Genomic DNA, 27,333 nt, shown 5'->3' on the forward strand with positions numbered 1-27,333 from the left:
GATCCACCTAGTTCTTAAATCATTCTAAGTGCTTTGAAGTTTCCTTTTGTTCTGCATTTGCATGTGTAGCACTCGGAGCCCCAGATTTGTGGCTAAAGCTTCCAGAACATACAACTATACAAACAAAATCAAAACTAAAACCCAAGAAAATTACCGAGTATCAGATTCAGGTTTAAGTACTACTTAAAAATTAAGATACACTTGAGTGCCAATACACCATTTAGTTTCTTAGCAGTTGGGAAAAGAGATGGAAACACTAAAGCCTAATGCAATTGACCAAATAGATATGGCAAGTCTATATATACTACCCCTAGTATTACAACATACTTGTGAGTGAATTCCAATTGTAGGAGAACATGGAGGTAAAAAAACCAAATAAATAAAACTGTTTAATTTTTAAGAGAATGACTAGATTTATACTCCTGAGAGGAAGGGAAGCAGTCATTTCAAATCACCATTCTTAAGATGGTATACTTGACAAGAGAAACAACCATCAGATTTACTGGAGAGAGGGAAAAATATTTTTGCTAAACTCAGTATCTACTTAATGTAGATACACTGTTAGCCACTAGATATTCTTTGCTAAGACAAACATAGGCATAACTCATATACCATATACTACCTCTCATAATAACTTTAGCCATATCTTTAACCTTTTCATGCTAAAACGGAAAAAGCAGCCAGAGTTGCCTGCATCACTTTCCAGTTAGCTATTTCTCACTGGGAAATTGTTGGTTTTACTATTCTTCTCCAAAGATAAAGCCCGTTTCCAGTTTTACAGATGAGTTGTAGACATTGGTCTGCTGTGGTAACAAACACCACAGAGGCACAAGAGCAGGAGCTGGGAGAGGCAGAAATTCAGCACAAGAAGAAACAATTTTATTGGCATATACATCAAAGAAGCTAAAGTTCAAAGCAATTGAAGTTCAGAAAAAACAAACCCCAACACCCTTTCAGTTAATTCTCATTCGCTGTACTGTTCATTAAAAATTAATATTATGGCATAGGCTCTAACACTGTGTACTTACAGACAAACAAATCAGAACATCTGATGAATGTGTCAAACCCCTGTGCTTGGAAGTGACAACATAAACGTCAACAACTGAGGCTTGGTGGGTATTTTCTTTCTGTCAAAATTTTAAAGAGATAAAAAAAACCAACCCAAACCCATCTGGGGCAGGAGAAACACGTCATCAGAACAATTCTACCCCTCCAATTCCCAGGTCACTTACTAGGTCACTTCGAGGTGCTTCCTGATAGTCTGCTGAAAAGCAGGACATGGAACTTCTTGTGCCGCTGCTTTCACTGCCTTGCCGTGGAGGCTGCGCATATTGCCTGTATGTAGCACTCTTCGGTGTCCAGCGGAACAGGTTGATTGACTCACGAACACAACGCTCAATATCAATCTCTGATCAGGGATTTAAAGAAAAAACAAGAAATGCAAGCATGAAAAAAAAAATCAGTAAAGCCGATTAGCCTATCTATGATATTGCTAAACGTACATATATATGACACATCTATACCTCAGTGTCTGTCTGTTTCTCCCCCTTAAAGGGCTCATAATTTTCAAAAACATTTTCCTATAAAAAAACACTTAGAATTGTTAATGAAAAGCCAGCACAGACATTTTATTAATTTTATCTCTAGTTACATAGGGGAAATGTAACAGAACTTTGATCAGTTCAAAGACAGAAATATAACAGAAGCCTAGTCCACTGCAAGGCACCTTCATTAAATGTTTTTGCGAGTTCAGGCTATAAACAAACTGACTGCCACTGCTGAACCCAGGACACTCTTGTAAGTATGTAAGTACCTGCAGTCCATCAAAAGTACCTTTCATGCATTATATGGAAATCAGGAATTTTGGATCAACCAAGTGTCTTATTTGTCAATGCTAGAGCCAGACTGAAAGCTTTTAGCTGTCAAATGACAAAGCTACATGTTACCTGGTGGAAAACAGGAGTTCTCAGCGCTAACTTGTGTTTGACAGCAAACACAATGGATTTGTTTTAGAGCTTTATTAAAAAGCCAAACCAAAGCAACAAACAAAGTAAAAAACCCCAGTCTAAACACCAAACAGACATTCACAGTGAAACACTCTGTCTCAAAGAGTAAAGTGCTGTGTGTGACAAAGTATTACTCAACCTGGAAGGAAAGCAGATATCCACCAAATAGGATGCATCCTAAAATAAGCTGTGATCAAATTAAAATTACCAAAGCGTACTGAAAAAACATGCAAAACAAAAAAGTAAACATATTACAAATAATTTTTTTTGTAACACTAAGCATCCTGCATGCTTCTGTCTTCTAGAAACATGTAACATAAAACACATTTGTTTTTCTATCACTATAAAAGGACTTGTTAGTTCTGCATCTGTCTGCAGTCTCCTGAAAAGAACACTTATCCTACCTTGCATTTAACAACAAACCTAGTGTAGTGTGTCAGACAAACAACAGGAATATTAGCACTTCTTGTGTCTGTCCCAAGAATCCTGGGATGATTCATTACAGCACCCACAGTTAAGAAGATGTAAGCACCAGCTTCCACAAAAAAAAAACCTGGAACTGTAGCCAAGCTTTACATATCTCAAACAGATTTGCTGAATTGCCACTGATCACTCATTGCCATCAACAGATTTGATAACTAGACATCAATCAGGCAGTTCCTCCAGAAACCTCAGTCATCTGCAGGGTGGGTGAGCAAAAGAAGCTAAAATTGAAGCTTAGGGCAGAATATTCTAGTTGGATAAGATTATTTATTTTGCTTAAAATCTGAATGATGTGATCTATTAATCTCCCATTCAAAAAGCTGACTATATTCAGGTAGGATACAACCTCCAGCATATGCTTTAATTCCACTGAAGACAACACGCTTATGTGCTTCCTTCTGAAAAATCTGTGACTAAACTGTGGTTTACCCAATTTTAATTTAGAGCTAGAATTTTATTCTAAAACCTTTTTGTGGCTGCAAAGGTAAGTCACAGTTTTCCATAACTATATCAGATTCCCAAGTATCATTGGAATAACACTTGCCTGAGACAGACAACGTGGTGTCTCAACAGCAACTAACTATTTTTCATTCTGTGATGAAAACTTTTGAGATTTTTCATTTTGAATATACTGTAATGGAAGAGTGTTATTTAGTATCATTCCATGTAACTGGACAATTTGACACAATTTCTAAGTTCAGGTAAAGACAGCAGTTGCCTTTCACTGGTTGTTATTCCTAGAGCTTAGAATACATTCTGAATCATGGTAATTACAGTCGCTTTCTCTAAATTTCTGAAGACTCATTTTATATATAAAGTTGAGAATTTCTGTTCAAGACTGTAGCACATTTATGGATTTTGGTTTTTTTCCTATAAAGGGACAGTTATAACTGTAGGTTAAAGCCCTGTCTCCTGAGATTCTTAGCTAATGAAATGTCAGCAGTACTTTTGTAATATGTGAGATCAAAGCAGAATTTAGCCAGTGAAAAAAAATAAATTCTGAACAACATTTGGTTGTGAGAAGGCATAACAGCCTACAAATATCTGAAACTGAAAACAGAGAACTGGGGGATGGAATAGAAACACCATGTGCAGTAGAAAGTTATGAAAAAAGCCGAAAGCAGAAATTGAGATTGACAGAGTTAAACATTGAGACAGACTATCAAAATATTTTACCTAGGAACAAGCTCTCTAATTGCAAAAAGAATCAATTCAGAGAACTGGAAAACGCAGCAATGGGTTTCCCTAAAAACAATATCCAGTTCTCACACATCAGAGTGTAAGTGAAAAAAATGCAGGAGTCTCTTGTTCTGTGATTCTTGGCTGTTTCGTTTGTCATTTCTTCTAAGTAGCATTTCAGGAGGACAGTGGCCACAGCTGAAAATGACATTCCATGGAACAAGAGGGAATTTTAAATGGCTTGTGAAGTAGGTCATCAAAAGCCTAACACCAGTTTACAGGCTGCTGATTAATTAACCTGCTTCTAAGTAGTACTGAATGAAAATTTAACAAGGAGATTGTGGTTTCCACAAATAATACACCAAGTAACAATGCATACACATAGGCACATGCATGCCTGTGTATGGGAATGGTCAACATTTATTACCCAGAAGGGAGACAAAACTATTGCTAGTGAAAGAATTTACTCACATTCTTTTTTTTTTTTTTTTGAAAAACTATTAGTTTTAGAATACTGGAGTTACTACATTAAACTGGTGTAAATATTTACAGCATATTTATTAGTCACATTACATGAAGAGCCTTTGCACTTGGGTAGCTTTCAAGTCTGTTTTTATCCTTTCTTTGTCTTCTGGTTTTATTCATACAAATTATTTTGCTTGAAAATCTGTAACAATAACATGCTGACATAATATGATGTCACTAACTATGAAGCATGCACTAAAAAAAATTAAGCCTAACTTTAAGCATAATATGAATACCAAAAGAATAAGTTCTCACTTATTTCAAAATTTAATACGTCTTTATGCAGTCTGGTTTCCAAAAAGTGCGGAGCACCTTTCAAAAGCCAAAGCTGGCGCTTGAGTACCTAGGAACTAAAAATTACAAGTTTCATTTTAAAACATTGGTGTTAGGAGTTCTGGCTCAACAAAGCTTAACTATTTCACAGCCAGGCAGCAATCAGACCTTATGAGAAACAATTCTATGGCGCCAGCTAATTCCTCCATTATTGGGCATCAAAAGACTTTTCCTGAGATTTCTAAACATGCAAATAATACAGGAATTGAAAAAGGTGGGGGTGGAGAAGTAAATAAGTGATCTAACAGTAACATCCTGGGTTTGCCATGGCCCCATCCTAATATTAAGCCTATGGAAATGTATTATTCCTTTTTTGAACTAAACTTCCTGGTTGCTCTAAGATGTTCTTTATTTTGCTCTGTTTGTGCAGAATTATCATTCCCTGCCAGGTTGTCACCTTCCTCTGTCAACAGCCTGAACTGAAAAAGATGGTTCAGCCTGACATACCTGCTTTTTAAGCTACATACATATAGTGCTTATTATTAATTAAAGATACATGAGAGAAATAGACTGCACTTTAATGAGATGTTAGAAAGAAAGCATCAGTTTAAAGGCAATACACCTGTGACAAAAGCACATAGAATTTTTTAGTTTTACTGCAAAACTGGATATGCATACATTGTTCACAGCAAGTGAAAGCAAGTAATGGAGAAAACCTAACACAAATGATTCTTTCTTATTGAAAATGTACACAGACCAAGTCTTTGTATGCAGTTAATCAAATCCAGAGCCTTTTCCTTGAGTAACAGGACACCAGTTAAGAAATCTGGCCAAAATAAACTGCTTCTGCATTTTGGAAACAGCTCAGATTTATGGGCTTGGTTTGACCTCTCCATCACAAATACTTTATTACCACCCTTTCAGCAACATCAGCTTTCACCACACAGCCACGTAAATAGGCCAGAAAACTCCTGTTCTATAAAAGCTGGGAAGTTGAATAAGTCAGACAGTTCAATCTCCCAATTCCTGCTCTCAGAAGAGAGTGAGTGGTGGAAAGCCATCACAGAAGACACATCAGAGAAGCATCTTGTCTGATGACACACAAAAAGATACATTAAACCTAGATATTTAAAGGTACAACTCTAGGAAGAGAATTAACATTTCTGTCCAACAACTCTATAGTAACCTTTTAGCAATAATAGATACAATCAGAAAAATCAAAGCAAAATTATTCTCTTTATATAATTTATTTCAAACATTACAGGATAGTGGTGTTATTTCATTTTGCGGATACCGATTTGCTCTTACTTACATACATCAGCATCCTTTTCAGTGCATCTTGGGACAAAATTTAAAAGGCAACATAAATATCAGTCATTACTTTATAACTCTTCAGCTAATACGTTCTTCTTTCAACATGGATGCTAAGTGTGCCTCTTTAAAGAGCTGCTGAGAGGACAAGTGCTGTCAATCAAGGAGCCATCCTATTTTTTATGAAATGCAGCAGGTGTAAAGAAGTTGCACGTAGCTAGAAAAATGACTGGATACAGAAGCAAAGGAACAAACTACATACTATGTCTTCAGACAGACTGCATGTTGCATGGCTATAATAAGGATAAAAATTTCAATGCTCCATTGACAGACTACCTTGTCTGAAAGCACATTAAAATTCTTTCACTATCTTGGAATAAAAAAAAATCTCCCGATGGTTCTCCACAGCCAATGTTGTTTACTACCTCTGGATAATATTGCTGGTTTTGTTGAACAAAACAGCAACAGCAGAGCCTGAATGCCCAAAAGCAGCGTTAGAATATCAAAAGTAAGATGGTCCAGGCCCTAGTGTCTAGTGCGCACTTTTGCTTCCTAAGCACTAGTCTGATCCTGAACCAGTTGTTATGCTCATAATTTTAACTGGGAAAAAAAAAAAAAAAAGAAAGATTAAAAGAAAAAGGAAGTAAATATTTTCCCAATATTGTAAAGAGAAGAAACATATGCCACATCCTGGAGCAAAGATCAGATAAGAGTGGCCTGAATTCTGTCTTTCCACACCTAGAAATGCTAGTATTTTATTCTCTTATGTCCCCTTTCCTTATGAAGAGTACATATAAGCTCTATCAAGAAACAGGAGACATAAGCTGTGTATCAATGATTTTAAGAGATGCATTTGGAAAGTTCTACTGATGAACTCACTTTTTACCCTTTTTATGAAATACCGTCTCTTGAGACAGACAGTCTTTTGCTAAAGGGTATTTGATTGTCTTCCGCCAGTGACAATTACAGACTAGCAAAAACACTAACATGAATAAAGGATTTTGGTATATTTTCTTAAGTGCGTCACCCACCACAGCATTTCTCTTTAGTCTCAAGACGATAGAATCTATAAATAGAACTGCATTTTCTCATGTCACTACAAGTGGAAAATGTGAATAATTAAAGAATTCACAGCTTCAGGTAAAATGACATCAATCTTACATAATTTTAAGCTACCAAACAGCCCTGGTGAGCAGGTGTGCCCCAACAAATTTCTCTGTTTCTGTACCAAAGCCAGCTCTCAACCCAGTGGCTGTAAGCCATAAAAACCAAACCAAAACACACACGCACACACACACACACAGAAAAAACAAATGGGGGAATAGCGGGTGAGAAGGGAGAGGAGTGGAGAAAAGAAAAAAAAAATAAAAAAGCTTACTTAATAGCAGCTACACTCAGTTTATGCTTCATAAATGCCCCATTTAGCAATGAAAATCTTCAGGAATGCATTGCGAAATACACCTGTCTCCACAGAAAACCATCTAACACAGCAAAGATGAGGAATATGTTCAGAAAAAGATGTTTCTATAAATATCAACCTGACCTACATCTTTCAGGAAAAGAAAACTGGAAACATGATTTCCTTTTTAATTCTGGTATTTTTTTTTCTCTTTCCAATCCATTTTTCATGTCATAGTTATAGTGCCATTATCATGTACATCACGTGACAGAGACCAAGTTGCTGTTTTTCTTCTGCTATACTGTAATTTGAGAAAGTAGTCGAGCTCTGCTTACTCCACGATAAATCACCTTGCAGTGTCATCTTCCATGAGTGACAACAGTTTTGAACTTGGGCAAGCTGCAACAAAGCCACATGTCAAAATTTCACAGCTGAAGTTACAAAAAGTTTCCTTTTAAAGGAAGAACTATTATGACTTGTGTTCCTCAGAGCCTTCATCTAAGCAATAGGACATTTTCAAAACTGTATGATTAAAAGTTGAACCCTAAACAAATCACTCTATTACCTTTACTTTTCTACTGCTCACTGGCACATGGAAGACTCCACTGTATCTCCTTCAGTCTCTTCAAAGTTAGTGTTTTGATCTCAGAGTTTACACTTTCATTCAAGAAGTGAAAGAAACAATGGGAACATACACCAAACACCCACAAACAGCATGGGCTAAGGTGGCCAACTGCCATTTCTTCCTCCTACCAACTGTAATTAACTAGATGCTGAACCACCAGAAATCCTGGCACAATAAAAGCGTATGAATCACAGATGTGGGCAGACAAAGGATTTTCAGGAAGAAAAACAACAGGAAGAAAAATGGTAGCAACCTAGGGTCAGACATGTATCTAAAGTAGAGTGCTCTGATGAGTGCCCAGTTCTGCTGCTGTTAGCAGAAACTACCACGCAAAACTGCATCATACAATCTTTGTGTAGAATTATACTAGTTTTTAATCTTTAGTCCATTTCTGAGCTGGATGCAATCCTTCTAATTATTTATTTGGTTTTCACCATCATGAGACTCAGTGTTTTGGCATGTCACTATAGTGGCAACAGATAAAATTGTTTCTCCCACATTAGAGAAACTCTGTTCCTTGGAGAATCATTTATTCTTGTGGTTTGGCAATAGCTAGCTCCTTGACTACATGTCGCATCTTAAAGTTACATGCATGTGTCCTACAAAGTAGAATCCTATGTTTTCCACTTCGAGCATTTTACTGTAGCTCCCCATTGCACTAGATTGCTTTTCCACAGCTAGTCTCTCATCTGAGGCCAAGGTTCTTTCTTTGTAAGCACTGACTAGCCTAGAGTCAGCAAAACTACACCTTCCTAAGGCGAGCAGTGTTAAAAGAACAAATCTTCCTTCTGTTCCAAAGTTACAAAAGATCAGCTTATTATGTGAACTAACCTAAAAGGCTTATTTGAAACTATATTTTATCTCACTTCTAGGCTTAGTGTTTCCCTATTCTCTAATGGCATCCATCCCCATCTTTTTGTTAGTTCCCCTATGCCTTCTGTAGTCCATAAATAATCTCTGTATGTCAGTGATGGTATTGGCATAGATCTCTAGAGGAAGATCTATCTACCAGGCCCTATATGGCATCACATTCCAGGTGAGAGTGAGGTGGTCTATGGGATTCAACTGTTTCCAAAGAGCTACACACATCCAGATGCTTCCTTCCTGGGTTTGTTTCCTAACAAAAGGTGCTGGTGACTCTGTATTACTTGTACAGAAGCTAAGGAACTTAGTAATCAAATCCAGCTACAGTAATCAGTAACCATAATTTTTGAGTGGCATAATGTACATTATCCACAAACTTTGAGCAAGATGCTAAAGATTAAGCTATAAGAAAACCTACAAATTTTAAAGTAAAGCTATCTATACAGCTGGCCCTCAATGCATGAGTCTTCCGGATTGCAGATTTGCTAATATGCAGGATGGAAACTATTAAAACTGGCTTAGTACAAGTCAGTATTGGTCTGAAAGAAGAGTCCTGAGTCTGTTGCTAGTACTTCAGGAACCACACCATAGTAGTGCAGTTTTATCATCCTCATTTTCCTGCCACATTCTTTTGATATGTATCAGATAAAACAAAACCAAAGGTAATGCATGCTGCAACTGCTCTCTTGCATCACCTGAATAAGATTAAGTTTCCCACATCTCAAAACTACATATAAAGAATTAGCAACGACTCCAGGGTTGGTTTTGTTTGTCTCAAATAGTACCTCCTAAATCTCTGGTATTGATACGTTTAAATCAAATTTATACATAACAAAGCTCCTTAGACACAAGGGAAAAAAACCCTATACAAGAATGAACGAAAGAGAATAAAACAACCACCTTAGGGTGGTAATTTCTTAAACAATCTAATTCTATTTAAGTAATCAACAATGGCACTGTGCCCTTCTTTTTCTTCACATCATTAACTTTTTTAAACAGTAGTTGAAACTGGGTTGCATGTGTTTCCAGTGAAATGGAAATAAAACAGGCTTTTTGGGTTTGTTTTGTTTTGTTTTGGTGGGGTTTTTTTTTGGTGGGTTTTTTTTTTTTCTTTTTTTTACTTTTTAGATATAATTTTTTAGAAATAACTGCTGTAAAACCAAGAAATCTTGAAGTGTTACACAAAGTTGCATGACTGCAGTAAAATAGCCTTATCAGTCTGGAAAGCAAGTCACTTTCACTGGCAGCCTGAGATAAGTCGTTGCAGTGCACAGAAAGCTTGAAAACCACAGGAGTTTCAGATTGTTGAGCAACAATTGATTTTAGATTGAAATTATCGCAGATGTTTTGAAGAACATAATCTCTTCTTCAGGGTGACCCAGTTTCAGGTGAAGGTTGTTTACAAATTACTTTCAGAAAAATTCTGACATGGCACACAATTTACTTTAACCAAAATAACAGAAGTCCCATTTGGAAGACATAGGTGACAAAAAGTCAATACTCCTTAACCAGAAATAAGACTCAGGTCAGAAAGAGAAGGCACAAGCTATCATAATTGTATGTTCAAAGAAGTTACTGATTCCAGAAATCTCAGGTAGTTGAATAACATTTATCTTTTAAGTCACACTAGGATTGTCTTCTATCCCGATTCTTTTTTCCCTTACTAGTTGGTTTATGATATGCTTTGGATTAATCTCACAATATTCAACTGTGCTACTGATGACATCCAAAAATACTGTAGACATCACCAATATTGCAATAAATAAATCTTTTCAGAAATTTCTTTTCAGAAAGACCATTCTACCAAAACATTTCCTACCAGAGTATCAGCAAAGCTGTCATAATCAGGAGAAAGCATGTACATTATAACCCTACAGATTTTAGTGATTTAATTATTTTATAAACAGTCATGCATTATTAGAACCAATGTATTTTTACACGACTTCAGCATAAAGTACTTCAACTGTCAGTAAATCAGCAGGTTCAAGATAAATTGGAATATATGATTTAGAACCACTCAAGTTAAAAAGAAAAATAGGGAGAAACTACCTTAGGCAAGAAACTAAGTTAAATATTAATGAATCTATATTTAACTAAGACACACAGCTAATAGATGGGGGAGAGGAAAGGAGGAGACAGACAATCTTGCAGTTTAGCTCTCACCTTTTGGACCATCTGAAAATATCCAGTTAAATTTAATAAGAGCATTTGAAATGACTAAGCATATAGACTGAAACTGAAAAATCCCACACCATAAGGTATGGCCTAATCAATTTCACAGTATCACAGTATCACAGTATGTTAGAGATTGGAAGGGACCTCAAAAGATCATCTAGTCCAATCCCCCTGCCAGAGCAGGAACACCTAGATAAGGTTACACAGGAATGTGTCCAGGCGGGTTTTGAATGTCTCCAGAGAAGGAGACTCCACAACCTCCCTGGGCAGCCTGTTCCAGTGTTCTGTCACCCTCACTGAGAAGAAGTTTCTTCTCAAGTTTAAGTGGAACCTCTTGTGCTCCAGTTTGTACCCATTACCCCTTGTCCTATCATTGTTTGCCACTGAGAAGAGCCTGGCTCCATCCTCATGACACTCCCCCTTTATATATTTATATACACTAATAAGGTCACCCCTCAGTTTCCTCTTCTCCAAACTATAGAGACCCAGCTCCCTCAGTCTTTCCTCATAAGGGAGATGCTCCACTCCCTTAATCATCTTAGTTGCCCTACGCTGGACTCCCTCCAGCAGGTCCCTGTCCTTGAACTGAGGGGCCCAGAACTGGACACAATATTCCAGATGCAGTCTCACCAGGGCAGAGTAGAGGGGAAGGAGGACCTCTCTCGACCTACTGACCACCCCCCTTCTAATACACCCCAGGATGCCATTGGCCTTCTTGGCCACAAGGGCACAGTGTTGGCTCATGGTCATCCTGCTGCCCACTAGGACCCCCAGGTCCCTCTCCCCTACACTACTCTCTAACAGGTCGTTCCCCAACCTATACTGGAACCTGGGGTTGTTCCTGCCCAGCAATTGCATTGTTACACACTGAACTGAAAGGCAGCAGAAAAGCAAAATTTTGAAATCTGGACAGGCGTTCAAGGTTATACAGTGAGAAACAGAATTTGCAACAATAATATTTAGAGAAATTGCAGAGCTTCATCCCTGACAACTCACTGAACTCTTGAGAGAGTTATGCAACTATGAATTTAGCTTCAGCCTGCTTGCTGCCATGTCCTAGACTACTGTTAACCTCTGTAAACTCTGCAGTTGTGGAGACTGCCACACTTAAAGACCTTTTAAACTTAAATGCTCTTCCAAACTTCATCCTGTCATTGAGGTTTGGATTCTTTTTTTAGGTTTCTTCTGAAAGCTTCATATTTCAAATGGAAACTGATTTAACACAGAGCAATTTCAACGGCTTCTATACTGCTTTCTCTAATCCTTTTACATTAATTGTATCCACAGCAAAAGTTTAATCATTTTTGAAAGTAAAACAGGCTAGTACCAGCATCAAAGTGGAAAAGCACTGTTCAGTTCAGAACAGCATTGATTTTTATTTTTCACTAAGAAATCCCTATCAACTGGATTGTTTATATATATATAGCATATCTACAAACAGTTGCTTAGGAATTATTCAATATTGTTCTAAATTTCGCATGAAAGTATACCAACCTACACCTGGAAATAATAACAAGCTCACCCAATTCTTACTGGTACAGCAAAAAGACTTCCAATTTCATCAAGCTGTAGTTAAGACCTACATACTCTGACAGTGAGTTGCCTAAATCTACCATGATTTCCAAATACATACAAGATTTGTAGTATATATTTACATGCAAGCACATACTTTCTTCAGCAACACACTGGGGAGGACAGAGGAAGAGAGAAGAAGTATTTTTTCTGTACCTGGCAAGTCTGAAAAAAGAAGAATGCATTCATTGAATCCATTAGCCAGAAGACGATCCCTCAGCTGTTGAAGTATTGCAACTCCAATACAGAACGGGAAAGAGGAATTTCCAAGCAGTAATGTATCCCACAAGTGAAAAATTTTGTGCAAAGGAAAGACATCTGCATGAAGAAGCAGCACAATTAAAAAAAAAAAAAAAAGCTATAGGCATGTAAGTTGATAAAACCATACACACACAAAGTCTATAGAATTTTTCCTCTCCCATCTGACTGTTTTTTCTTTTTTATTTGGCAGCAAAAAGGACTCAAACTGTTCAGAAACAGGTTTATCTTCATAAGCAGTTTGATTATTCTGGAAATCATCCGTGTCTTCTTTCATTATTAAATATTTAGAAATGTGCAGGTTTTCATATTTCAAACACACACAAAGGCAATTTATTTCTCTTTTGGCACAGTACAATTATGCATTAGGACATGCATACCAGTTTTTCCAACAGTACGAATTCATTCATGAGTTAACCAATAAGCTCAACTACTTAAAATTCGACAAGACAATGAGCAAAGCACAGCAAAAATTCGCAGAATAAAGGAAAGACAAGGAGAAAGGCCTGTAAAATGTAGCGACATTTTACATATAAAGCTGAAGTCGGCTCTCCTAAAATAAGCCATCTTCCAGTAAAGTAGTACTAACATTCTATTGCAATTCATTGCTAAGGAAACCATCTTCTTGGTTTTCCAAAGGTAGTGATTGTTATGAAAGTTCTTATTAAAGAATGGACAATTACAAGAACCCGTGCTTTACAGTCAGGATCTTTAGAAACTGCAGTCAAGAATCTCACATTAAATTCTTTCATATTTCATCAGAGAAATAATCCATCAGCTCTTTTCAGAGCTGCCAATTTGTTTTTTTAATTCAAAGTCTGCCAATGTTGACATGGCATTAACAAAAAAAAAAACAAAAAACCACAGAGATCTTTGAGGAAAGAAGGTTTTTAATTGCTTTCCAGACCCGCTGTATTAACTTTGTCCTCTTTTATTAAAAGCTCACCAAACTAGAAAGCTCTTTTAGTTCCTAACATACATGTGCAAATATCATAGTAAACTAGTGCTTAGTAAACTGACAATGAAAAAACCCCTTGTTTCATTGATCTTCAAAAACAAAGTTTCTCTCTTTCTTACATTATTTGGGTAAGGGCAGAGGAAGCTAGTGAGGTTTGTTTGTTGGTTTTTGGGTTTTTTTTTAACTATATCTTTTTTCCAGTAGATAACAGCTTCCTTTGCACACTCCCCAAATCCTGCATGTGTAAAATAATCCAGGTCGAATTTAATAAAATTCTTAAAAAAAAAAAAAAAAAAAGAAAAAGAAAAAAAGAAAATATAATTATTGTAAAATCAGTGCACAAAGTATGTGAGGCACTGTTGAGACTCAAACCACAACACACATCCTTGGAAATATAAGTGACCTACTAAATGATAGACACACCCCACCAATTAGGAGGACCTTAGCTGAAAATGTATTATGCTGAAGAAATTTAAGAACATTTAATCAAAGAAAAAGGGTGCATACTCACGTGTAAACATTGTCAGAAACCAAGGAATAGCATAAAGCTGCAGAAGGTGGTGATGAGGAAAGAGAACAAAAAAAACGTTTTAAGAGTTGAAGTTATCTGTGACAGTTATCTACTACATTAAAAATTGCCTAACTTAGCATAAATGTATCTAAAATAGGAAATAACAGGAGTGGCAGAACAACTATCACACAACTTTTAGCCCCTCGGAGATGCTCTTTCCTCCCCCAAGTTCCCATTTGCATTTCTTTCAAGTTATTAGTTTGTGATACTGTACTGAAAACAATATCAAAACCAACCATCATCCTCACTAGGCTTATGTTTGCAAAAAATAATCCCCAAAGTCTTAAAGAACTCAGAAACCTTCTCTATTACACTGTCACTGTTTTCACCTTTCATATATATATATATACTGTTAAGTGATAACAAGCATAAACCAACTTGATTCAATATACTTTTTTGAATATGGAAAAAAACTCTGATTCTATATAAATAACTAAAAGTGCAAATCACAATTTGCAACAGAAAAATTAACCATATGTAACTTTTTCTCCTATGTTGCTATTTATTAAAACGTATGCTTGGCATTGAACAGCAATAAGAACAGTTTCATTCTCAGAACCATATAGTGCCAGTTACTAAAACCTAAAGTATTCATGTTGTTCTACTGTGACCTTTAAAGGCACATGTCATCTGATTTGAGGCTGCTTCAGCACTTATACAACCATTAGACTAACAACTTCTACTGCTGCAGCAGCCACAGAAAACCCTTAGTTTCTGTCAACTTTCATTCTCGTAATATCATATAGAGAAAATTTCAGTATGCATTAGAAAAGCTAAGCACGTGTTACCTTACGAGTTTCTTAACTTTCAATTAATTATTTAGCACGTTGAAGGCAACAGAATCTACCTTCTTGAAACACTGAACTGCACAGAAAGTCACCACAAATTAGGGATGCAAGAGCGAGATGATCATTGTTAAATTTTACTCAGTTGCATAGCTCACGTGCTCTGTTTTCTATTTCTGAAGATTTACAGTTAAGACATAAAGCTTAATATATTACTTTTTAGCTCATAAAGTGCAAATTAGTCCTCCTATTAAGCTTTCCCTGGAAGCAAGCAAATGAGAACTAGAAAGCCTAATTGATATTATGTTAATAATTACTATTTATTCCATAAACCCTTAACTCGGTTATGGCACTGGCTAAACGATGCACACATTTGCTGAAAAGCTCTTTAGCACAGCTCTAAGTTTTATTTCTATGTCTTCATCTGAGCATCTGATAATATCTGAACCATACTGTCCATAAAACTAAAAAAAGCTGTGATGACCAGACCATTCACCACTTTCAGTATTCAGGAGGCTTTTACAAAGCTTGGCCTCCAATCAGCCAATTGCTTTTAAGGGTTCAAACCCCCTTAAAACCCTTGAAAATGGTGATATTTTCATCTTCTAATACGTTCATACTATTTCACTGAGTATATCTTTGCATGCCTTCAATAGATGGCTCTCTGCTCAATAACAACATACCCTGTTCCCTTAAATACCTCTACAGTGGTTATGATCAGCCAATCAGCCTGTTTACCTGCTTGCTTTCAATGCAGTAGAAAATCAAGCACTCCTAAAAGCCTGAGGCTCCTCTTTGCTTGGAGGTACATATTATGTGGAAGTAATTTTGAACTACATTACTTCCTTGGTATTTAAAAGCAATTACTTCCTCCTTTTCATACATTTGATTAATATGTTTAACCCAGACGCATACTTTCTCCTAATTTCACAAACACCTCTATTTTGTATGCATCTACATAGAAATATACAATACACAAAATTTTTAACATTAGGCAGATTATTAAGATGTAATTACAAGGCAAAGCATCACTTCGCTCTAAACCATCATTACCAAATTTAACAACGACATGAAACTATAGGTAAAGCTATTTAAGTAGAAAGTATTAGGCAAGTTTTTTATTGAAGGGATTTTTCCATCTAATTTTCATAATGTTCTAAGACAAGGAGGTTTTGGTAAGCCTGAAGAGGTTATGATCACTATTAATAAGCAAGCAAAGAAAAGGCACAACACTGGTCGTATTATTCCACCATACAAGTCAAATTGAAAAACACAGACAAAAAGAACTGCACTGACTTGAAGTCCTTAAATGAATAGGCTACCAAACTCTTAGAGAAATGACTGTACTTTTAACATATTATTAGTAAATGCTGCCCTCTAGCAATCACCGGCTGGAACAACATCGGGCCATGCTTCCGTACTGACCAGCTGCTAAAGAGGAGGTTTTCAGGCTCCAACTACTGAATCCTGAAACATAATGGGGTTGGGGTTTTACTGAGACTTAACTCTTCGTAGCTGTGAAACACATCTAATGTCTAATCAAAGCAGCAGTTTAACTCCTGGAACAGCCTGAGAATAAGTCATATTAAAATAAGAGCCTGTTAAACTAATACTCAATATTTTTTTAGAGTGAACTTGAGATCAGCAATGCCATAACTATCATTTTGCTTTGCTAGTAAAATTCAAGCTCTTTTTTTGGATATTTCTTATACATGAAGAAAACATCAGTCCCCTAACATAAGTTCCCAATCAAACATTCTGAATAAATCCACACGGGTTTTTTTAGTCACATTTGTCCTTAGGCTTGGTTTCCTCCTCCATTTTTCCGTACCTCATTATTCCTATCTGAAGCTTCCTTTCCAATAGTGCTCTGGCATAATAAATTCTGATCAGTACCTGAGCTTGGAGATGTAATTCATTGTTCTTCAACAGGGTGAAAATATTTTACTTGTCCATAGTTTGATGGGCATATTTTGAAAAAAGTGCATCTCTCATTAGACATTAAAAGATCTTAAGAGATACTGGTTCAAATCTTGATGAAAGTTTTTCTATGAGCATTTTATTAATTCCCTGCTATTACTGTCTGGGGTTTTTTCATTATTTGACCGTTCCTCCAGAAGATGAGTGCTTTACACACTTGTGTCTACAGCACATTGAGATTTCAGTTGCAAAGACAGTAGTTTTAAAGAAAACTAGACTCAGAGGATTTTGATTCTAAAGATATTACAGAAGAAATAGCAAGGTGAAAATGAGTGTTAATGTTTGTTGTTGGGGATGGTAGAGAGTATTAAAAGGCACACACAAGCTTCTTATACTCTGAAAAATCTGCAAGAATTAAGTGGCTGTCCTGTATGATTCAAGTGTACCTTATGAACATTATCAGACACCTACAGTGAAGCTATGTACCTGTCTGCAGGATAATGAAAATTAATTATTTAAAAATGAAGGTTTGAGTTTTCAAAACATCAAAAATGCCAACATTCTTCGCAAGTTCTTGTTTGTTATGCATGTGTATAACACTTGAGTTTACCAAAAAACTAAGAAAATTCAGAAATCTCTAGAAAGTTCACCTTCTACACCTCAGAGGATTACAGAGCTGAGATCAAGATTAAATATCAACAGTTTTAAAGATAACAAACACAACAGGAGTAATCATTATTCTTGCAGTCTTTCATAGAAGAATCCTCTCCTGACCATCTGTCATTCAATACAGTGTGTTATCTTAAACTGGTAAAATATTAAACTGGTAAACTGTTGAGTCTTTACCATCTTAAAAATATTTATAGATGGATTAAAAAAACACCTAATACATGCTAAGGCATGTATTTCACACTGTTTTCAGTGCTCAAGACTTTTTTATGTTGAAGCCTTTCTTTCTCAAGGCTGAAGTCACACAGGAATATAGGAACTACCACAATCAATGGCAACTGGGCAAGCATTCTATCTCCAGCAGTGAGTACCTCATTTGCTTTAGAAGGAACAACATTTTCTGTCTATGAAGTTGCTGGGGTTTACTTGTTTGGGGTTGGTTTGGGGTTTTGGTTTTTATTTTGTTTGGGGTTTGTTTGTTTGTTGGTGTTCTGTTTTGCCTGATTTATGTATGTGTGAAACAGTGTTGTCCAACAATAAACTGGAATTGTCTTAACAAGGCTGCCTCCCAGCTACTGCTTTTTGTTTCATTTGTGAAGAAAAGAATGTTTTTGCCCTCTACAGTTTCCTGAAGAGGGGAAGTGGAGAGGAAGGTGTTGATCTCTTCTCCCTTGTATCCAGTGATAGGATATGCAGGAATGGTTCAAAGCTGCACCAGGAGACATTTAGACTGAACATTAAGAAGCACTGAGAAGGTGGTCAGACACTGGAACTGGCTTCCTTGGAAGGTGGTTGATGCCCCAAGTCTGTCAGTATTTAAGAAGCATTTGGACAATGCCCTTAAACATGCTTTAGCTTGGCTGACCCTGAACTGGTCAGGCAGTTGGACCAGATTATCATTGTAGGTCCCTTCCAACTGCAGTAGTCTATTCTATAAACCCCCCATCTTGCACCTTTATGTTTGGTTTTCAAAATACATACACACATACTTAGCCTCAACCCTATATGGTGCCTAGACAACTAGTCAGAACTTTAAATGCTACAGAAAGGCGCACAAATGTTTTGATGACTGGGGATGCAAAGAGAATCTACCCACCTATATGCAGCTACACAAACAAAATTTGAAGAATGATCACTTTCCTCACAAGATAAATACACCAGCAAGAAATCTCTCCCCAGGATTCACCAGTAGGTAAATGGGTAACAGAACACACAGAGATAAAGTACTTCAATTATGGGGTTTTTAATTTACGGATGAAGACCTCTCACTAACACCTCCTGCATATCGCCAAAACCAAGCTAAGGTATCTACCTATGACAGCAGTTCCAGCACAATGATATTAGTAACTGCATCCAGACTTTGTCATCTCTGTTCATGGCCACTTGTCAGCTGTGTCTAGCTTCCATAATTTGCAGCTGAAAGCTCTTCAGATTAATTTATAGCTACAGTTACCCTTTTAGTAATGTAGCGCACTTCCTTGTTTTCCTTCAGTTCAAAATTGCCTGCTGTTGATGTTGGCATTATTCAGTAAAATATAGAATGAGTTCTAAAGCATTATATGGAGGGAGAAAGGGGAGAAATTTTAAACTTCAGGAAAGTGAGCAAAGAACTGTAAGAGTCACCATATATATCCCTCTATTTACATGTAAATCACATAGCCGCAGCAATGTACTTAATCCAGGCCCTGCATCAGCTATTCAAGCTTCAGCAATATTCAATATTCTGAGAGCTACGTGACCTGAAGCAAATGAGAAGGGTGCCAGGAAACACAATCTTTCCTGCAGCAGAGCCTGTGCTTCAATGATGAAACACTAATCAGGGTTTACTCTGATAGGATTAGTACTCAAGCACGAAACTCTGGTTCAGATCTCATTACTACAGTGCATATCCTTCACCTTGATGGATCTTGTGCTATCTTGTTACAGGTACAAAAAATCACTTCTCACTAATCTAAAAGGCAGAACAACTTTTACTTGTTAAAAATAAAAAAAGACTATTTAGAAAGGACAACCTCTCTTCAGAGGCTAGTGTTAATTTTAGAACTACCATTTGTATTCAATGAAAGTTGGTTTTTTAATACACCTCTATTTTGTAATTATTTAGTACATTCCCTAATCATCTCTGGACTTTAACACTTAAGAGACATTTGACTCTCAAATTTCACTATGCATTGTCCATTGGCTAGCACAACACAAAACCTAAAATATAAAAAACTGTGATTTTAAACTATTCCATCTGACTTGCACCTTGGAGGTTTTCAGTGGAGAATTTTAAATGTATAAGAAGACACTAGGAGATGCTGAAAGATCAAGTTAATACCCAAGAGAGGTTGCCACAGAGCTCTCATGTAGCTTAGCAGCAAAAACAGGAACCTGTAAGATGGTTAGGGACAATTACATCTCTACTTCTTCAGTTGGAACTAGTATCCTGGACAAAATACAGAGAGGAATTGCTTTGGTCATCCATAGCCTTTACCAAATAAATATCAAGTACATTTACACAGTGATGCTGCAAAACTGATTCTCCATCAGGAACTTAAACCTTGCTGTTACCCATGCTCTTCAACCCCCAAAATATTTAGACTTTCTAGAGATCAATGTTCTCCCTTCTTCCCACCTTTCCTTCATCTTTCTCCCACCTATCCTCTTCAGATGTGGGCTATCAGCAACACATGTGGTCTTCTCAAACATCTCTCTTTATAATGTAATACACTGGCTTTTTCTTCTGCTCATTTTAATGCCACAGTATCTTTTAAATTTGTATCATTCATAAACAACAGTATTGCATTAAAAACAACTCTATGAATCAAAGCATGGATCTGCTTTTCCATTACAATCTTTGTAAAAAGTGATAATGAGTATCTGTCAGTCTCAAAGACATACACAAATTCACCCAGGAATTGGTGAATATGTACAACAAATTACTTTCAGAGGCTTAGCCTTGCTGTTTCAACTTATTTCCTAATAAGCATAAAGCTTTATACTGCTTACAGAAGAAATGCATATAAATTTCTTATAAAATTTATATTTCTACATCAGCATCACTTGACTTCAATTTCCTTCTTCCATTTTGACCTCTCAGTCATCATCTCTTCTTGTTATTACCAAATTTCTAAATGTCAAACGTAACATGACATAGGCAATATCAATTAATAATGTTCTCTCTATAGCCTTGCCTAAATCTACTTTTCAGAAACATCAATCAAACTTCAGTGATGCTATAGTAGATGGACAAACATTTTTATAGTGTTATCTTGGCTTTCTGGACTATATATACCTCTCTAAACAAAAGACGAAAGCTTCACTATTTGCAGTGATAGCTAAAAGTGAGCCTTTAAAGAAAGCCTTCTTTTGCCTTTTCCAACATACCCCTCCCTCTATGATATTTTGACTGAGTTCTCAGTTTTCATTTTCCTCTATTGTACAGACTTCCAATGAAAGCATAAAACTTGCAGACAAGTTATGCACTTGTCCAATGCTTCTGATAGATTCTAACAAATGATTGCTAAGCATCTTCCAAAGTGTGACACATCTATAGATTAACCATCACTCATACACATTTTTCTATGTTATTTGCAAATTTGTGTGTCTTTTGTGTTAACCAAAGGCATTTAACTCGTTTGGAGAAATCTAGCTTTTAGTAATTTATGGACATATTTATTTCTGTACATTAATCCATGCTTTATAAATAAAATTATATTACATAAAATTATATCTTTTAAGATGAATCTTCACGTCATAACTGACAATTAGTGCTTTTTTGTATTTACCATGCTAGCGGAACAGGAAGGATTGAGGTATGGAAAATAACAATCAAAACTTTACCATTTTATCAGCATACTCAAAAAAGTCCATTAATATGAAAGTTTCACTTATGTCAAACTGCTACTGAAATAATCTGGAAAGGAATCTCCTCCAAGTTGCCCTCATTTTCCATTTTTTACTTCCTTTGAACAATACTTATAAAAATGCTTAGCACTTACATCTGGAATAAAACCAATTTCATTAAGGTGGTTACTCAGCTCTGGATCATGGAATGCAATCATCTGGGAAAACACTGTCAGGTATTCTGAAACAACAAGCAAATTCAAGATCATTGACAAAAACACAAGCCACCACATGCTGTTAGCTCACAGCTGAGCTGTAGAAAAGGAGTAAGACTATTTTTTTTAATAATTTTTTTTCAACCTACAACTAACCAGCAAGTGACTACTACTGCTGCCCTTTTTGTCAGCATTATATTCAATACAGAGGAAGGAATGTTTAATTTCTCTTCCTCAGTACTCCACAAACTGGATTTTCAACAATGGTTTACTTGGTTCATACTCAGGTTGCTATGGTCACTCGAAATGCAAAGTTAAAGAATTTCAAATATGATTGTGAGCCAGAATATACTCACAGAAGCAAATCAGAACAGGACTGTTCCAAGGATTTTTAAGCCCCAAATTGTTTTAATGATAGACAAAGTTTATACTCTTTAAATTATATTCTATGTGATTTCTTTTCTACAAAGTTAAATTTTGTAACCCGGAAGTTTAAGGGCTTTAAGGTTACCATTTCCATGACCAGTAACACTTTAATTTGTATTTTTTTTAATAGATAAGAAGATATATTTATTGTAAAAGATAAAATGTATTACATTTTCAGCATGGCACATTAGGCCAATGGGCACAATTTAATTATCTAAATAACACTTGCTTTTAATTGGAAGAGAAGCAGACAGCGGAACACAGACATTGACAAGATTTCTTTCTCTCTGTTCTGCCCCTCTTCCAGTTTTGTCCACACTGTCATATGGTTTGTTAGAAGGAAGACGAAGAGGCAATAACATTGTAGTTTTGTAACTGATGGCAATTCCTTTTCCTCTATGCTCCCAAGAAGAGAGTAATTAGGGCCCAGACGGCTAGTTGAGGGGGAGAAGAGAGACAAAGAATGCGAGCCTTCCTCCCACGTCAGAATATGCTGACATCTCAGTGCATCCCCTGACTATAAGGCCCCAAAGATCAGGTCCACACAATTACACAAATTAACCATCCAGAGTTGCCGTTATTTTTTTAAAGTCTACTGTAAGGACTAGATGCTTACTCCTGTCTCTCAGGGACAGCAAATAACTCCCTATTTCTCAGTTTGTCTTCATCCCTGAAGGAACAAAATCAAATTCCAATTCCACTGCTAAGAAGCACAGAAGTGGTTCTGCTGGGATAATTCCATGCTTAGACATCTTTAAAAATAGAAATGGGTCTAAACATCCACTTGTTTACAGGCTCCTATCTCACTCAAATCTTCATTATCTGTATTCAAGCTAACTCCTTTCAGGTTAAGCCAGCAAGTTAAGATCAATCACTCTGTAAAATAATTCCATATGGACCAGAAATTTTAAAAGCTGATTCTGCCTCAGGAGGACTGATCAACAATGCTATCGTTGTAACAGCACGAGGAAAACAAGCCACAGTCCTACTGGAAATTATCCTTGAAAGGATGCCTAATTCTCCAATGTAAGTTACAATTAGAAATTAAGACCTCTTGAGCCTCCTTCAGAAATTTCGCAACTTTTGCTTCTAGCTGCAATGACAAAGCCCCTGCACTAAACCTCTTAAGAGGTATCTGGCATTTCATGAGTGCCAGCCTCTCCCTTCTGATACTGCACCTCTCTTACGCCACTGATGCCCTGGCAGCACTCAGATGAGGAGGTAAGTGGGTAAATAGACCCAATACTGTGCTTCGCATCACCAAGGTGAGACTGCTTTGGAGCTACTCACAGATCACATTTTCTCAGTTTCAAGCCGAAGTTATTCACATGCATACAAGTTAAGGACATAACTGAATCCATGCCTTAAATGCATACCACACTGCGTTATTAATTATTTTTTTAAAGTGCATTTCACATCAGTTTTATTCCATGAAACACCCAGCAATCACAAGTCAGGTACAGCAAACCAGTAATTCTACACAACCCTACACATTCAGCTGTATATTGGTGAAAACGATTTCACAATTAGCTGCTCTGAAGCACATTTATTTTAAAAATGAAGATTCATGCCCTTGATGGTTCTCTACAGATATAATTAAGGTTGATAAATACCATCTTTATTTGACTAGCCAGTCTTGTGAAATATAATTAGTACATGGGATTACATGGTTAATTAAGTTTTTAAAAACACACAAATCTTCACAAAAACGTACCACTCAGGTCCAGCCAATTGCTGCTGGCTGGAATTTCATTGTATGATTTTTCTGTTTTACGTAATTTGGCATTCCATACCCAAACCTCTTTAACTGCTCATTTCCTATTTCATGTGAGGAAATACATCTGACAAGCTCAGAAAAAACACCTGTCTTCATAATGTAGGACAAGTTCAGAAATGAGGTATGTGTTAAACTCTGCAGTTCAAAAGACTCTTCCTGTCCACCCCTACATGGAAGACACAAAGAAACTCAGAAGCTAAAATTGCAGTAGGCAGTTAAATGACACATTCTTAACACTTTCTTCAAACCCAATAAAGCAGGGAAATTACACAGGATTTTCACTTAAAACTGCCATTTACACATTGGCATTTTACATACAACTCAAGAAAGGATTAAATCAGAATACTGAGTAACTCCTAAAAGGTCTCCCTGAGTCCCTGATGATGCCAGACATTGCACAGGAACTCAGGAATGCCTGAGTTGCCACTTTGGTTCACAGAATCCTACTGACCCGTATTTCTGACTTTTTATAAAGCCCCTTAGGGATAACATCAGGGAACTCTAGAGAGCAAAAGTATTATTCTATGGAAGAATATACTCCTTTGAGAAAAGTCTTTATCAAGCTATTAGTCTTGAAGTCTAAAGAGATTGTCACACGGGAGCATATGATATATTTACTCTGCTCATCTTTAGACCTTTACTGCCCCTTTTATCCAGCAAGCGCTCTTTCTTTACAGACAAAAGGATGCAAATAAGTTCTATTGAATAGTTTTTCCAAACTATTTATTTCACATATTCAGTTCATAACACTTTTTACTAATTGTCTCTCCTAACAACTCCTTATGTTAGCTCCCTCCCTATTATCCAGTACATAACTGTTTTTATGTCTAATTATATGTTGTTGATCAGGTCTTAATTTCATTTTGGTTTTTGAAGAAAAAAAATTACACTGTTCCTAAATTGAGGACTTTCACAAGTTATATACAGAAGAATTTCTTTAAAAGAAACAGAAGGACAGGAAGCCATGCTGAAAGCCAGTATTCAATAAATACTCATAACTGCTTGCAATTAAAAACATCCATTACCACCTGTTATTTTAACTATTAATGGCTTTCAAAAAGGTTATACAGAGTATTTTTTTTTTCTCCTGCCTGAATTACCCCCTTATTTTGATCCTTTCCTTGCACAGGTGTTGTTCTTACTTATCTAAAATAAACCTTTTGAAATAAATAGGTGGGTATTTCTACAGTGAGATTCTAATTGTGTTTCAATTTGCAATTTTGCAACTTGAAAAAGTGCATTTATAATCCAGAAATAATTCCACTTTTCTGAAAAAAAAAAAAAAAAAAAAAAAAAGGGGACAGACTTACCTTGAATAACATGAGAATTATCCTTCAAAAAGAAGTTATACAAATACTTGGGGATAAAAGCAGACATGCAGGCATATGCTAGAGCTGAAAGAAATAGAAAAATAAATGCACCTACAGAGATAGAAATGTAAGTATACCTAAAAGTTCATTATTACGCAGGTAATAAGCTTGTGATTATTGTTCTTCTTAAATCAATCTATACACAAAAATGACTGTATGGACAGTAGGCATAATAGGAATCATTGTCCTAAGAAACTAGTTTTCCCTCCCCCACAGGCCTTACATAAAGAAAGCCAGGTGCAAGAGAACAGAAGATTGCACTACACCTATTCTGAACAAATCACATTCTAAGATGATAAAGGCCACATATCCAAAGCTGGTTGGATAAGCTTTTAGGCATTCAAAACAATTATCAGCTTTTCTGAATAAAGCTAGTCTGGAGAGGTTAACAGTTAGTTTAGAAATTACACACTCAGATTAAACAAGACTGAACTACAGCTTCACTGAAAAAGACATACTAGAGAAGCTTTTCTTGCTTTTCTATAAACAAAGTTATTTGTGCTTTTTATTATATATTCATTATTCTACTCAACAATTACGCATTATGTATTCATTACTGTATTCAATAAATGTAGGGTTTGAACCCCCGCTTTAAGAGTAGCACCCCACATACAAGTGTCAAAACCCAACTGTTTCTTTTGACTTGTGCCAACAAGAGCTTTAAAATTCCTTTGTAGCTACAGAAAGTTTCCATCTATAAGTGGGTGCACATGTATTTGTCTACAACTAGACAGAGATGACAGATTATGCTTCCCCTTCACCCTCAGCAGAAATGTGTACTCACCTTCATTGTTAAAATTCAAGTACAGAAATGGTGCACAAAGAGAGTCAAGACCTGAAGAGAAAAAAGCCACAAAAAACCAGCATAAAGAGCTCATTTACAGCAATGCACAAAATAAATTAGCACTCTTGATACTGAATATAATTCTGCAACCTCAGGCTTCACATGTAACGCTGAAAACAACTGTGAAATCAGTGCATGAAAGATGTTGAACTATAATGCTGAATTGATTATTCTCCCAAGGCTTCCAAAAAATGCAATTTACTAGCCCAAGAACTTGCTCAGTATCTTCAGCAGTTTTACCTTGGAGCTGAACAATAAGCAACAGACTTTTTTTTTGTTTAAGTGACTGAAGCTTAGGGAGAGTAAATATGCAAGAAAGAGTGGGGTGATTTTTCATTACAAATTAAATATAAATTATTAAGACCTAAATTTGTAATAACCCACAGATTCCTTCTTCAAAAGAAACATAAAGGAAAGTGATCAAAAAAACCCTTACACTGGGGGTAGGGAAAAAGTTGGAGGTACTTTCAAGTCAGCCATAGCTTTCCAGTTAATTATCTGACCTAGCCAACCAGTCAGACTCACCTTGCCAGTACACCAAATCAGGGTGGGAAACAACCCAGGCCTTCAATACACGTCTAAACTTTGCATGACCCTCTGGTGATGACAGCAACTCATCATACTGATGGCAACGAGGAATATCAACTTCAATCTGCATCACAGCCAGGCATATAATATAAAGAGAAATCAGGATAAGTGAAGTGGTATGATAGCAATCTTGCAACACTAGAAGTGGAAGTGAGCCAAAGAATGTAGGTCAGACCACCATCATAAACACAGTCGGCTTCCTCTATCACACTCAAAATCAACACTGAAAAGGGACTTGGGACTCTAATAGCCCTGTCCAAGATTAAAAAGAGGGATTTTTTTTTTTCTTTTTTCCAGATTCGTATTTTTAAAATGCCTTGAAAAAGGCAGAACTACAGACTACTGCAATTTTTTTTCTGACTCAACTTTTGGACTCATTCCAGGTGCTATGATCCCTTTGCTCTAAAGGATAATCAAATCAGAGTTTTCAGAATGTTGTACCAAATTTGATGTAAAATATTTCTTCAGCCAGCCAAAAGGAATAGCTGTTGCTTGTGATGTCTTTTTATCTCTGGCAAGACTTCCTGGAGAACCAAATTGCTCAAGCACAGCTCACCTCACAGGATCTCCAGGTACTCGGCACTATCTGGCACAAGGCCCAAAATGCTCAACAAACATTCACTAAAAACAGGATTTAGCAGTACATCAGTAATACTGCTTACTACACTCTGCTGCTGTTACAGAAACAGTGATTCTGAAGTAGAAGATTTTG

General features: G+C 36.4%; 1 protein-coding gene across 1 annotated transcript in view; it reads right to left on the reverse strand.

Annotated features, from left to right (window-relative positions):
* TBCK (TBC1 domain containing kinase) overlaps positions 1–27,333 on the reverse strand; it is a 104,739-nt gene that overhangs the window by 33,563 nt on the left and 43,843 nt on the right. The window contains 7 exon segments of the mRNA XM_080633828.1: positions 1,233–1,408; positions 12,569–12,730; positions 14,140–14,176; positions 21,557–21,642; positions 25,130–25,213; positions 25,974–26,024; positions 26,559–26,685. Of these exon segments, the coding sequence (XP_080489954.1) occupies positions 1,233–1,408; positions 12,569–12,730; positions 14,140–14,176; positions 21,557–21,642; positions 25,130–25,213; positions 25,974–26,024; positions 26,559–26,685 (723 nt within the window).

The sequence above is a fragment of the Psittacula echo genome (assembly GCF_963264785.1).
Source record: "Psittacula echo genome assembly, chromosome: 1".
Classification (NCBI taxonomy): Eukaryota; Metazoa; Chordata; class Aves; order Psittaciformes; family Psittacidae; genus Psittacula; species Psittacula echo.